Consider the following 14,820-nt stretch of genomic DNA (forward strand, 5'->3'; position numbering starts at 1 on the left):
AAAGTTCGTCTCCCCCTCACTCGCTCCTCGCTGTGCTGCCCTGCAGAATAGTTCAGACCTTGAATCAGTGGTAACCTGGCCACAGGAAAGAGACAGCCATGCGAACGGTGCACAGTGATGGTGCATATACTTCAAATACAGGTGAGCAGTCATGTCACTTCCTGTATTTGAAGTATACGTGTCGTCACTGTGCACCATTCCCCTGGCTGTCTCTTCACCGCTGATTTGAGGTCTGAAGTATGCCGCAAGACACAGAGAGGAACGAGCGTAGGTAGTACGGGCAATTAAGTGGCAGGAAAACCAGGTACCACCTGACTAACAGCAAAGTACCACCGCTGGTACACTTACCACAGGTTGAAAAGCCCTGCCCTAAACCACCATGCCACCTATATCTGAAGTCACAAATTACTAAATCACATGCACACATACTCACATACCTAGAGAATGGGATACATTTTAATTCTAGCTACAGACTAGAAAAACATGCAAAGGTGGGTACTTAACCTTAAAAACAATCAACAAACAGTAAAACGCCTTCAGTAGTATGTATTGCGCTGCAGAAGAAAATGATTGTTTGGGGCATGGCTTCTGTTTTGCAAGGTGTTTAACAAAAACCATAAAGGCAAAAAGAAAACAATAAACATTCATAAATCATAAACCCTCACCTGATTGTATTCATTTAACCCATTTATGCCAGTTAAAACCTCGGTCTCACTAACCACAGTTTGCATCTGTGGGAAATTTGGAGATCTTAGAAAGGTAAAATCTTTTTTGTCTGTAGGGGCCAAACGGGTTTTTAAGGTTTGACACCGAGGACTTGTAGGCTCCATTTTTACCTCCATGTATTTCAGAGTTCCATCTGCATTCAAGTGAAGTGTGGGTTTATATGGTTCTGTGTAGTATATAGGTGGAGTTCTTTTGGCACAGCACCAATAACTGTCATAGTATGTGTTTTTCCGGACACATCTGACAATCAATAAGATGAAAGTAACAAGAGAAACTAAACTAATAGCCACCAAGGAAATAATCAGATACAAAGTCATGTTGGTTTTGATTGGGGTATTAGAAAGAAATGTGTGAGTCTGAGGGTTCTCTTGTAGATCCTGGTCCTCCAGAGTGAGGACAATAGTGACTGTGGAAGACATTGGGGGCTCTCCGTGATCTCTAACTGAGACAACAAGTCTTTGCTCCAGTTGGTCACTTTCTTGAAATGCCCGAGAACTTCGGATTTCCCCTGTGTAGGTAGATATCTGAAACAAGGATGGCTCTGTAGCATCCTGAATCTTAAAAAAAAGCCAACCATTACGACCCGAGTCTGCATCAATTGCAGTTACTTTTGTAATCCACGCTCCAGAAGAAGCAAATTTTGGCATCCTCTGATGAGAAATATAATCCCTGGAATATTCAGGGTACAGTACTTGTGGAGCATTATCATTTTTATCTAAAATAAAGATAAACACATCAGTAGTAGAAGAAAGTTTTGGAGAACCAGCATCCTCCACCTTAACGGAGATCTGTAAAACCTGGACACTTTCATAATCAAAGGAACGTTGGGCATAGATGTTGCCGTTGTTGGTGTTGATGTATACAAAAGAGGTGACAGATGTTCCCTCTATTTCAGCTTCAACAATAGAGAAAGACAGCTGAGAGTTTAACCCCTCGTCCAGATCAAACGCACATACTGTATACAGTAACGTTCCAGGCTCACTATTTTCTTCTACAAAGGCATTGAAATGTGGTTGTGAAAATGTAGGAGGATTGTCATTGACGTCAAAAACATCTAAAACAATAGAAGTCTGGTTGCGTAAAGGAGGAGAACCAAGATCTGTTGCAATCAAAGTAAGTGTATACTGTGAAACTTTTTCCCTGTCAAGAACTCCATCTGTTACTATGGAATACCTGTTATTAAAAGGTTTTATTTTAAATGGGAGATTCGGGGACAGTTCTAGGGTAACCTCACCATTTTTTCCAGAATCGTGGTCTTTCACACTGAGAAACCCAACAGCAGTTCCAACTGCTGCATTCTCTGGTACTGAATTCACTAAAGACGTTAAAGAGATCTCTGGGGCATTATCATTAATGTCTTCTATCTCAACGGCTACAATACAACGACTCTCTAGTTCTCCTTTGTCTTTTGCTCTTACGGATATTTCATAAGAATCAGCTTCTTCAAAGTCTAAGGTGCTTTTCATAGTGATTATTCCGGTTTGTTGATTCAAGTCAAATATTTTTTTTATAGAGTCCAACGTATGGTAATCAAAAAAATACTCTACTTCTCCATTGAGTCCTTCATCAAAGTCTGTTGCATTCAGTTTTACAACAACTGTGCCTGGTGGTGTGTTTTCCGGTAAAGTCACTTTATATACCGAGTGATCAAAAATGGGTGCATTGTCATTACTATCTAAAATTATCACAGTGATTTGAGAAGTTCCAGCTTTGGGAGGTTTACCATTATCAACAGCAGTAATCAAAAGTTTATGTCTTGCGATTTCCTCTCTGTCTAAGGACTTTTCAATTACAAGTTCAGGAAGAATAGTCCCATCTTTCCTTTTCTTGGATGACAATGAAAAGTATAGGCTTTCACTAAGCATGTATTGAGACACACCATTAGATCCTATGTCTGGATCCTTTGCACTCTCTAAGGGAAAACGAGTGCCAGGGATTGCTAAAGCTTCATAAATTTTAATAATTTGTTCGTGGGTTGAAAAGCTCGGAGAGTTGTCATTTATATCCACAACTTCTATCTCCAAACTGTACAGTTCTAAAGGCTGTTCGGTGATGATCTCCAAAGTCAATGAGCAGCTTAGTCCAGATCCACAAAGGGTTTCTCTATCCACCTTCTCATTAACAACTAACTCCCCATTTTTATGGTTTACAGAAAAATATTTTGTGCTTTTCCCTAAACCCAGTCTTAGCCTCCGTTTAGATAGATCTGCCACGTTTAGTTTAAGGTCTTGAGCTACATTGCCTACAAACGTCCCAGGCTCCGACTCTTCAACCACAGAATAACGGAGCTGCCCAGAGACCCAGCCCCAGCTACAAAGGAATAGTAAAAACAGTACTTGCCATTCACAAAGCTTTGAAACCTGGATGTCCATAACGTATATTTCCCTCAATCCAGCATATAGAATAAACTCTTTTATAATCCAAAGGCAGTAGAGACCTTGTTACATCCAATAAAGCATAAATCCATAGCGAAGATGCAAAATATCCAGAGGATTTTCATCAGTACAGCTGCTATGAGTCCTCTGCTGCTGGAGAAGTGGAAGGGCGATTGACTAAGCGAGACAGAGGGAGGAGAGTCAAAGGATGATCTGGGCAGATCTATACATGGTTAGTCTCGAATGGTTAGCATTTCTGCCCTCTTCTGGCCATTCTAATTTTTACAAGCATAAATACTAAAAGAGTAAAATTTATAAGCTATAGGCTCACTATACGCCAGCCATTCTGGATGTGAGCCTGGATTTTAGGGACATAAAGAGTTGAGTTGCATATTTGGGGGTGATGCATCATGGGAAAACACAGTAGCTCACTTAAAACTGAATTATCTCAAATATATTCTGTTTCAAGAAGGCAAAATTATAACCAGTTTTGCTTTTTCGCTAGCGGGCTTTTTTTGTCTCTTTAACCCCATATCCTTTTCTAGTGGTTCTTGGGGTACCATGAGCCATCTGGGTGTTCTATATTTTTTCTTTGACTAAATCACTTCAAGTAACTGATCACTGGTATTTAATTAATGAATAATTCCTAATATTATAACATAAGGTGAGTATAATTTATGTAAGAAAGAAGAATTGGTGCATATAAGTATGAATGAACACAAAAGGCCAGATCCAATTTACTTTTTCTGCAAGTTTTCTCCGATATTTTCACACCTCAAGGCAATTTCAAGGCAAGATTTTCACATCTTATCAATAAAATACCCTTTAAGCCACCAGAAAGCAAGAAAGTACTCAGAATAATTTTGATAGTACTTCGTCACCTACTTTTTTATACTTTTTCATTTGCACAGTGCTGAAAAGTTAATTTAAACAGAAGATGAAAAATTGTCTCCTAGGAGAAATCTTAGGAGGAAAAGAGAAATGCCATACTTGCATCTAAAAGGCCTTCTACTTCGGCAGTGTCATAATATTATTACAGCATTAAGATAAATGTGATGTCGTTTATACTCAGGCAATGCCCACAATAGATACGTGATATCTCATTCCAGACTAATATGTCATTAAAGCAAATGTGATGATGTAATTGTAATCGTTCACTGCGCTTGACAGTTTACAACGATTATATCTTTATGGCAAATGTTATTATGTTACCATATTCAATTACCGTCTTAACCTTCTGGGGACTGTCTAACGCCAATGGGCGTGGCCACGGTGGCAGCCCCAGGACCGCCTAACGCCGATCGGCGACAAGTCCTGGGGCTGCAGTTTGTAGGAGATCGCGCGCAGGCTGTGTGCGCATCTCCTGCTCGGGGGGTGGAGCTCCGCCCCGCCTTCAGTCTTAGACGCTGAAACCGCCATCTTTACTGTTAGTACAGCGCTGCGATCAGCAACAACGCTGTACTGGGGACAGCAATATGACACGCCTGTCGTCCTGGGGGACAAGAGAGCGATCGGCTCTCATAGGCAGAAGCCTATGACAGCCGATCGCCGTGATTGGCTAGCTGGGGGGAGGGAGGGGTTTGGGTGGCAAAAAAAAAAAATATTCAAAAATAATAGAAAAATAAAAGAATAAATATTTACAAAAAAAAATAAACAACTGGGGGGCGATCAGACCCCACCAACAGAGAGCTCTGTTCGTGGGGGGAAAAGGGGGGGAATCACTCGTGTGCTGTGTTGTGCGGCCCTGCAGCTTGGCCTTTAAGCTGCAGTGGCCATTTTATTAAAAATGTTCCTGGTCTTTAGGGGGTTTACCACTGTGGTCCTCAAGTGGTTAAGTATAAACGTGATAGCTGATGATTATCAGACTACTATGACAAATGGGATGAAGCCACCATACTCAGGTACTGCCTTGAATAGTGTTGACATCCCTTTAAACTAAGGTACTAACTGGCAGCAGGCAAGTACAGTAGGGGGTTACAATGCTCCTAACATCATTTAGACCAGGACTATATGTATCCCTTGTCAACCCTTCCCCACATCATCCACTTATGGGTTTATGTAATGATGTTCAAGAGTCACAGAAGACAGACACCATCCATGGTGGAGTGAAAGGTTTAATAACAGTTGCACATAGGTCACAAAACAATTCACAAAGACCTGAATTACTGGAATACAACAGTTGTTCAAGATTCAATGAAGCAAGGTGTGAGGGCACAAATTGCACCATATGATGGCCATTTTCCATCAATAAGGGTGCTTGGTCATGTGGAGACTTGGCCCAAACCTTTCATTTAACAATAAATAGTGCCTGTCTTCTGTGACTCTTCTGGACAAAGTTTGTACCCTTTCTTCTTGGGAAATTGATAGAGCTTATTCAAGCAAAAGGTTGTTCCAACCAGTGACCGGGAGCGGTGAGACAGTGTTCCACTTACTTTTAATTATTGTTTTGAAGGCTGCACAAATGTTTGCACTTTTCTTATTATTGCACACATATCAGTATGATGCGACTACAGTTCAATCATCAAGAAAGCAACATTTCAATTGTTTGTTTCGGAAGCCTTCAACAAAGCAGAACTTAGCTTTGATGATTCACACCCTTAATGGTCTACTTTAAAAAAAATTCCAACCCAATGGGTTTGTATACCTTTTCCAGATTTATGTGTTTTCTCTCACAACTAGAAAAAGGATGCTTGATAACAATATTAACCCTGGCTCTTGTGTGAGGGTTTGTATAACCGTACACAACAGAGTGTAAGCCCAAGTAGAAGATGAACCGCTATGAATAGTTCTGCATACAAGTACACAGCGATTTACACAGTTCTAAACAGTAAATAAATTATGAGAATAGTAGAATGTTTGATTTTCTTCATGCACAGGCCTAATTAAGAAGAGTATGGATTGACTGAGGAGCATGCCTGCTACTATGGTAGTTTTAAATATAACTTCACACAGAACAAATTACAGTCCAGCTAATGAGACCTCCAGGGCTTCAAAAGTTGTCTGCGTGCGAATTCCCTGATCATCCATGCACGGCTTACTAGACTGCTGACCTCAGATGACAGTACACCACGCGGAATAGTTATATCGGTATTTTTATAAGAATCCCTTGTCTTAAAGTGAACATGAAGTGAGGAAACTCACTGAAGGTTAGATACTTACCTATGTAGGGGGAAAGTTCTGTATACCATAAAGCCTCCCCAGTCCGCCACATTGTTACACCACTGCCCCCCTTTGAAGTAATTTGATCTGTTAGGTCGAATACTGCACTCCTCTGGAAGCCTCATGTCCCCAAGTACTGCCCCAGACAAGTAGGTCAAATACCTCTTCTGCATTCCTCTGGAAGCCTCATGTCCCTAAGTACTTCCCCAGACAAGTGGGCCCGGGCTTGCGCATGTGCAGTAGGGCTGCGCCCATCTTTTGAACTGGACGTGAGTACTTGCAAAGAGTACCGAAGACACAGATGGTCGCAGAACTTCAACTGAGGATGGTGCATGAAACTGGGAATTCTAAATACTTTCGGCCCTGCAAAACATATTTGTTACTGTCTCTTTGGGAGATATTTGAAGTGACCTGTCAGGACAAGTAACATTGGAAATTCTCACTCATGCAGACCCCCAACAGCAATAATAATCTAGCAGTTGATGGGCAGTGAAAAGCCTCTCAAAACTCTCACAACTGCTTGCTGCTGCCTGGCAACTGCTTGCTACTGCCTGGCAAGTAACTGCTCACTGCTGCCTGGTAACTGCTTGCTGAGCACACAATTCAACTGCCCATGGAAAAGAGGCCTAAAAGTGGTAATAGCCTGATACTACAACATGCAAAACTGAAATCCTGAGATCTGTTGTAAAATGTACCTTTCTGTTACGTTCCCCTACATTAATTCATTATTTTTCCAATTTATTGTCTGATCAGATCTAAAATCTGACTGTAAATCTGGTCCTCCTGTTATTATCTTTTACGAGTTTCCAGGTTGAAACCACTGTTGGGAGAGCCCCTTTTCTGTGTCTAAGTCACCTGCTTGTAATGTACACACTGCTTGAATCGTTAGGAAGATCGGGAATAGACTGTGTTAAAGATGGACCTGGGTACACTGCCTTGTATATTGGTGCCCAAGAACCATGGTTTTCCAAGGAAAACAGGAAATCTGTCAACCTATAATGCACAAGCACTGGGATGTTGTGGAGGAATGTATTACAAACTGTATAGTAACAGGGTAAAGTAGAGGGCACTATGATGAATATACTGTATATGGATACAATTGTTTGATTGTGGTTACTGTCTGCATTTTCCATTTTAAAGTACTGTAACTTTATGCATTTAAAAGTAACTTTTATGTAAAAAAGTACAAAGCGTGTAGAATTTTCTATTAACTGCTGAGATAAAGGAACACAAGTGAAACTCCGAACTTAGAATGTCGTGCAAATGTCTATTTATTTCAGTAATTTAACTTAAAGTGAATCTCCGGGCTAAAAATCTACTCAGCGTAACTGAAAAGGCTTGGTGTTTCTTTACCAGTTTCACAGCATCAGAACTTTGTTTTTCTTACCCAAGCATAATTTTTAGCTAAGCTCCGCCCCATCAAAGAAATCTCCCCGGGCGGTTTTTCCCTGATGCTGTGCAGAGTATGATGGGATTTCCTATGTTGTTATTCACGTTGCCTAGCATTTGGGAGGGGGTGATCATCACACAGGACAGTTGGAACTGTGTCTCATGCTCCCTGTCACCTCCTTTCAACCAAAAAGATGGCTGCCCTCATGAAATCAAACATTTGCCTGTTCTTTTAAAACAGAGTGGGTAAGAGATTATATTACCTATCTATTTTAATTAACATAACTAATGTAACTTAATGACAGTATGTTTGTTTAGGCTGGAGTTCCTCTTTAAAAGGTGAAACTGATAAATGAAATAGCAACCCTTTGCAGGTGTTTTTGATGAATTAGCTGATTAGAGTCTGACACTCTGATTCTAGAATATGGAACATTTTCACAGCATTCTAATGGTATGAGATTTTGATTGTGGAGTTCTCATAAGCTGTAAGCCATAACCATGAAAATGATAACAAATAAAGGCTTGAAATATCTCGCATTGCATGTAATGGGCCATACGCAATTCACTTTTTCACCTGAGTTTTCTCCTAGGTGATATCTTCACAATTTGTAAATAAAATGCCTTTTAATCCGCCAGCAAGCAAGAAGATACTCAGAATAATTTTCACAGGACTTTTTCACCTACTTTTTGGTACTTTTTCCATTGCAAAGTTCTAAAATGTTGCATATGAATTGCCTATGGCCAGTGAGTCTATTTCATATATTAGTTTCATCTTTTAAGTTGAAGTACTGAAATCAATGGACTTTTGCATGATATTCTAATTTTTCGAGTTTTACCAGTACACTACAATGCAAAATTTTAAGTTTTTAAGTTTTTATTTTTACAGTCATGGCATCACATAAACTAAAAAAATAATAATCATATATAGAGATGTCCGCGAACGGTTCCCGAACCGTTCGCAGGTGAACATCTCCCCCTGTACTGCTTCCGGGTTGCTATGACCCGGAGTAGGACGCCTGCGCTGGCACGTCCTAGATCGCGCGCCTGTTGCCGGACAATTTCTGTGCATGTGCGTGATGTCATGAGTGACGTCACGCTCATGTGCAGAGAGTGCCCGGCAACAGGCGCGCGATCAAAGACGCGCACCGCCGGGCCAGCGCAGGCGTACTACTCCGGGTCATAGCGACCCGGAAGTAGTACAGGGGGGGAGATGGCTGCTCTCATTGCAGCTAGAGGTTCGCCCGCGAACGGTTCGGGCCATCTCTGATCATATATTGACACATATTAAATATGCTGAATATATATGCCATGCATAGTGCACTGAATTTATTATATCAATTAGTAAATATGTTTATTTATCAATTTTATGACACACTGGTCCTGAGGAACTGAACCAAATTCTAATGTAATGTTCTATTCTGCATTGCATTAGCCAATAAAATGTTTCACCTACATTTTACATCTTTTTGGACAACACAAAAGTCATGCATACTAATAAACGTAACAGCCGTAGAGGGAATGTGCAGCAATGAATGAATGGTAGTAGATTTACTGCGACTTGACAGATTGATTAAACTGAAAGCCTGCCCTCTCCTGGTGAATGCAAGGAAATACAAAGGGTCTGTGTAATTCACAGAGAATTTCACTGTTTAGGTTTTCAGACGTTGTTGAAAATGGTTTTGTCAGGATGACTGAGCTCTCAGTTATATTCACCAGAAATATGCATTTCTAACACTGCGAATTGGCTTTATATGCATACCACAAACATGCTCAAATATTCACATTGTGCCCTTTAGATTGTAAGCTCGCAAGGGCAGGGCTCTCTCCCCCTTTTGTGTCTTGGAAATCATTATACATTTTATTCACCATGCTACTTTTAATACTGTCATTACCAATTTTATACAATTCAGTATTTTGTATATTGGTGTACACCATTGTCTGTATTATTATATACCCCATGTTTGTTTCTTACTTTGTACAGTGCCACGGAATATGTTGGCGCTTAATAAATCAATAATAATAATAATTGTGTTAGCTTGAAATGGTTTTTGCACAGTTGATGTGTAGTAAAAACATTTTTTTTTAATTCTCAGTGAAGTCGTTTTTCCACTAAGAAATGGAATAGCAATCACAAACACGCTGTTATGCGATCGGGTTTTTTCTTATTTTCCATTACCGTGATTCTGCCATGGTATGCCGGGTGTACAGCGCAATTGCAGTTTCGGTTTGGAATTCGGCTTATGGTGGCCATACATGGTACAATTTTTTCATACAATCTTACCATTTATATGTAATATAAGGGAACTGCCTACATTATCCCTTCAGTATATTCACTTAATTTACCCTTATACTACATAGAAATGGTAAGATTGTATGAAAAAATTGTACCATGTATGGCCACCATTAGAATGATTTTTCACAACTATTTATAAACATGTACAGTCTGATTATGACAACAATAGCCTGATTTTTTTTTTAATTTACAGCCTGATTTTAAAAAAAAACCCCAAAAATATAGCCAGAAATTAAAGCGGAATATAACCCTACATTTCAACTTTGCTCTAAAACATTATTTACAGCATATTATATGCAACCAGCATTTTTTTTTTACGAGAAATGCAGATGCATCCGAAGTTTAGATAGATACATTTAAGTAAACACAATGTAACAAGTGAGGAATGTGACTCACACGCTTTGACTGTGCAGGAGCTGGAGGACAGCCAGAGAGTGTGTAACATTCCTCACTTGTTAAATTGTGTTTATTTAAATGTATCTATCTAAACTTCGGATGCATCTGCATTTATCTCCAGGGAACTTTAAAGCTCTGTGTGTAACCCTTCCAATGCTGGTCTAGTAAAAAAAAAAATGCTGGTTGCATGTAAAATGCTGTAAATAATGTTTTAGAGCAAAGTTGAAATGCTGGGTTATATTCCGCTTTAAGGCTACAGCAAAAAAAAGAGTCTGGATAATCATCACTAGATAGCCAACCTCTGAGGATTTGGGGGAGGTTGTGCTAAGAACTTGTACATGTTCTGGATGGGTAACTGCCATCTGCATTCACAACTAAGATAAAAACAGAAGCAGTTAAATATAGCATACTGTTGGAGAATCTCCAGCTTTTATTGTGATTAGAATTTATTCAAGGGAATGTTGGCTGTGGATATTGGCAGTTCCAGAGTTTTGTGCATTAACGTGGATGCTGAGATACCATCTGTGTGCCTACAGAGCAGATCATATGGGAATTAACCCCACCATCTTAGTCAGAGGCAGTTACTGTACAAAGCAGGATGCCACATTCAGCATTCGCTTTCTGAAGGCATTGAAGGATTATCATTACTCCAGGGAAAATAATGCAATAAAAAAAGCTTAATTTTTTCAATAATTATGTATTATGTATAAATGATTTAGTCAGTGTTTGCTCATTGTAAAATCTTTCCTCTCCCTGATTTATATTCTTTTTTTTTTTTTTAAATAATAGCTAGTTAACACTACCCTAAAAATAGTATGGCCAGCATTAGAATTTCTCAGTACAGAAATTGTACAGCTGTATCCATGTTTTGTTTGTTGATAACAGTCATTGGGGCCTTGGGGGGATGTGAGTATTCTATCTCTAAAGCCTCATCTACACGGGTCGATTAGCCGCCGGATTGCCTCTTCTGCGTCCCCGCCGCGTCCCCGCTCGCCCGCGCGTGCGTCCGATTCGATTCCCCGCTCGTCCCCGCCGGTGCCGCGTATCTTGCGCTCGATTCCCTGCCATTGTCCCCTCGCGGGGTACGAGCAGGGATCGGCGGTGGCAAGTTCCGACCTGTCGGATCTTATCAATCGAGCCGCATCAGCGGCTCGATTGATAAGGAACATCGGAGCCTCATCTACACGTGTAGATGAGGCTTAAGAGCTCAATAAATCTTGTGAGCCAACTTGATATTGTAGGGCTAAAGTTGGTACCCCAGTGTTCAATAATTAGTTTCTTACCAATCAAGGTCGAAAACTGATTTACATTCTGACATTTATCACATGGTGACATTTTTACTGCTGGGCTGGCAGGTGATGTCAGTGGAAGGATATGCTGCTTGCATTTTTTGGCAGCCAGGACCTCAGTGCTGTGAGGCGCTGACATCACACTGTAGGAGGGGTTTCATCACAAAATCAGCCATACAGAGCCCCCTGATGATCTGTTTGAGAAAGGAAATAGATTTCTCATGGGAAAGGGGGTATCAGCTACTGATTGGAATCAAGTTCAATTCTTGGTTACAGTTTCTCTTTAAAGAGACTCCGTAACAAAAATTGCATCCTGTTTTTTATCATCCTACAAGTTCCAAAAGCTATTCTAATGTGTTCTGGCTTACTGCAGCACTTTGTACTATCACAGTCTCTGTAATAAATCAATGTATCTTTCCCTTGTCAGACTTGTCAGCCTGTGTCTGGAAGGCTGCCAAGTTCTTCAGTGTTGTGGTTCTGCTATGCACTCCCCCCTCAGGGGGGAAAGAAACACACAAATGATCTCTTGAGATTCAAAAGGAATGCTGTATACAGCCTGCTTGTGTATGGATGTATTTTCTATGTGTGGACATACTGTACATCAACTTCTTCCTGTTTTGGTGGCCATTTTGTTTGTTTATAAACAAACTTTTTAAAACTGTTTTTAACCACTTTTAATGCGGCGGGGAGCGGCGAAATTGTGACAGAGGGGAATAGGAGATGTCCCCTAACGCACTGGTATGTTTACTTTTGTGCGATTTTAACAATACAGATTCTCTTTAAGGGTTATTTTAGGCAGTGTGTTCCTTGATGAAGAACCATTAGCAACCAAACAGTACCGATTGCACATCCCTAACTACATTCAAATGGAGTAACCAATCAACTCAACACCCAGCAACCTTTCCCAATGCTATATTGTTGTGTATGGTCACAGGCTGCCTGGCAGTCCTGCTGATCCTTCTGGCACATGCAGTGTCTGAATCACACCCCTGAAACAAGCATGCAGCTAATCCAGTCAGACCTCAGTCAGAAACATCTGATCTGCATGCTTGTTCAGGGTCTATGGATAACGTTATTAAAGGCAGAGGATCAGCAGGACAGTCAGATAATGTGCATTATTTTAAATTCAATAAATATGGCAGCCTTCATAGGCCTCTCACTTCTGGTGTCCTTTCTTTTCTATCCTTAGGTCTACCAATGTTCATATTAAAGGACAACTGAAGTGAGAGGTATACGGAGGCTGCCATATGTATTTCCCTTTAATCAATGTCAGTTGCCTGGCAGCACTGCTCATCTATTTGGCTGCAGTAGTGTCGGAATCACACCAGAAAAAAAAGCACGCAGCTAATCTAGTCAGATTTGACAAAAATGTCAGAAACACCTGATCTGCTGCATGCTTGTTCAGGGTCTATGGCTAAATGTATTAGAGGCAGAGGATCAGCAGGACAGTGTATTGTGTTTAAATGGAAATAAATATGGCAGCTTCCATATCCCTCTTGTTTCAGGTGTCCTTTAAAGCCACAAAGCTGCATAAAGTTTGTACGAATGTAAGAGAAAATTACTCCAGTGGGGACACAGCGCAAATAGAATAGAAGAAGAAAACAAATCACTACCCTCTTTACTAACTACTAACAAGCGAACTATGTTTCCTGTAATTGGATTTTAGTATAGCAGAAATTGATGTAGCCCCATCATAATGATTTGAAAAGCAACTATTGATGCTGGCACAGAAACAATATGTAATCTGCCCCAGCATATAGGTGCCTTCAGGCTTCTTATATATAGACGGCGCCAGTGCTCCTCATGATGTCACCGCTGCAGTTTGAGTTTGCCTGTCACATGTATGTCATATGCTCACAGCCTACATTCATAAGATGCAGTCTTTCCACACAGAAGCCTCTGGTCAGTGAACAGCTCAATTCATCAGACGTATAACTGACTGGACAAAAGTCCATGTGTTCTTGTAACTTGTAAAATGAGTGTACACCATGCAGTGCTCCACATACGTAATTCCCTGCTTTTATGATATACTATGCAGAGACAAGCATACAGTCAACTAGCACATGAAAACTTACAGAAAACTGGATTAGTGGCCTGAGGAAAGAACATGACTGGTATTCTCCATGTGCAAAAGGCTTCCTGAGAAATGCCACCTTTTGCCTTATTTTGCTATGTATTTAAAGCACATCTGTAGTGAAAATAAAAGTCGCATATTCACCCATGGAGAGGCTCTGATCCTAGAGTGCCTTCCCTGTTCTCTCCCAGTGTCCTCAGTCCACTGGTGTCCCCTGTTTGAATTTGCCACCTCCGGAAGCCCTTGGAAGGCTTCAGAAGCACTCTCTTCCCGCTTCCGAAGACGGGTGGCTCCATACTGTGCATGTGCGACTGCGCGCTCACATTTGTGCAGAGCGGAGCCACCCATCTTTGGAAGCATTTGAGGACGAGAGTGTTTTCAAAGCCTTCTAAGACTCCCCAAAGACATATTCAACCAGTTGGTTAATACCAGGTGTTGCGACGCTGGAACAAGGGCACAGTTAGAGGAAAGCTCTATAGGATACAGAGTCTTCACTCTCCATAGGCGAGTATATGATTTTTTTTTTTACCTTTCAGTTTTACTTTAAAGTCTGCAGTCAAAACAGTCAAAACTCTGGCCATAGAATTAGAGCAGTATCGCTTTTCATTTTTTTCACCTTAAAATCTCTTAGCTTATTATCAGTAAACTTACGGTATGCATTATATACTAAATTTTAGATTTACAGTTAGCTGTCTCCTTTTGCCTGACACCAATCTCTACCTAGGCCCTATTTGAAAAAGTCAGGTCAGGGTGATGTGCTACTAGCTCCACCTCTGACAGTTATCAAATGCTGTAACTGCCTGGTTCAATTTCAAGCATAGACCATCTCTAATAAGCAGGTTATATTCCCAACTACTTATACTAATTTATGGTAGGAAGTCCATTGAAAAAAACAAACAAAAAACCCCCCATAAAACATTAACTTAAGCTCTGATTTGGTCTGGGTACTGTCCCTTTACTACTGAATGGGTACTGCAGTATTTAACTGTGATGTAGCACAGCAGTCTTTCCAGTGAGTTTAGGAAGTTGTCAATTGAGCTATACGCATACTAATGCATGAAAAATACGTAACAATGATTCACAAACATGTTCTCATTAATTATCTAGTCTTATCTGTTT

At 40.5% G+C, this 14,820-nt stretch overlaps 1 protein-coding gene across 49 annotated transcripts in view; it reads right to left on the minus strand.

Annotated features, from left to right (window-relative positions):
* Positions 1 to 14,820, minus strand: part of LOC137564200 (protocadherin gamma-C5-like) — a 669,033-nt gene that overhangs the window by 73,238 nt on the left and 580,975 nt on the right. Inside the window, exon 1 of one of the 49 annotated variants that reach the window (XM_068277741.1) lies at positions 666 to 3,247. The exons of the other annotated variants lie outside the window; for them this stretch is intronic. Coding sequence (XP_068133842.1) covers positions 666 to 3,098 — 2,433 coding nt within the window. The 5' untranslated portion in view covers positions 3,099 to 3,247. Of the gene's footprint in view, positions 1 to 665; positions 3,248 to 14,820 lie in introns of those variants that run through there. 49 annotated transcript variants of the gene reach the window in all.

This window comes from Hyperolius riggenbachi, chromosome 3 (genome assembly GCF_040937935.1).
Source record: "Hyperolius riggenbachi isolate aHypRig1 chromosome 3, aHypRig1.pri, whole genome shotgun sequence".
NCBI classification, from domain to species: Eukaryota; Metazoa; Chordata; class Amphibia; order Anura; family Hyperoliidae; genus Hyperolius; species Hyperolius riggenbachi.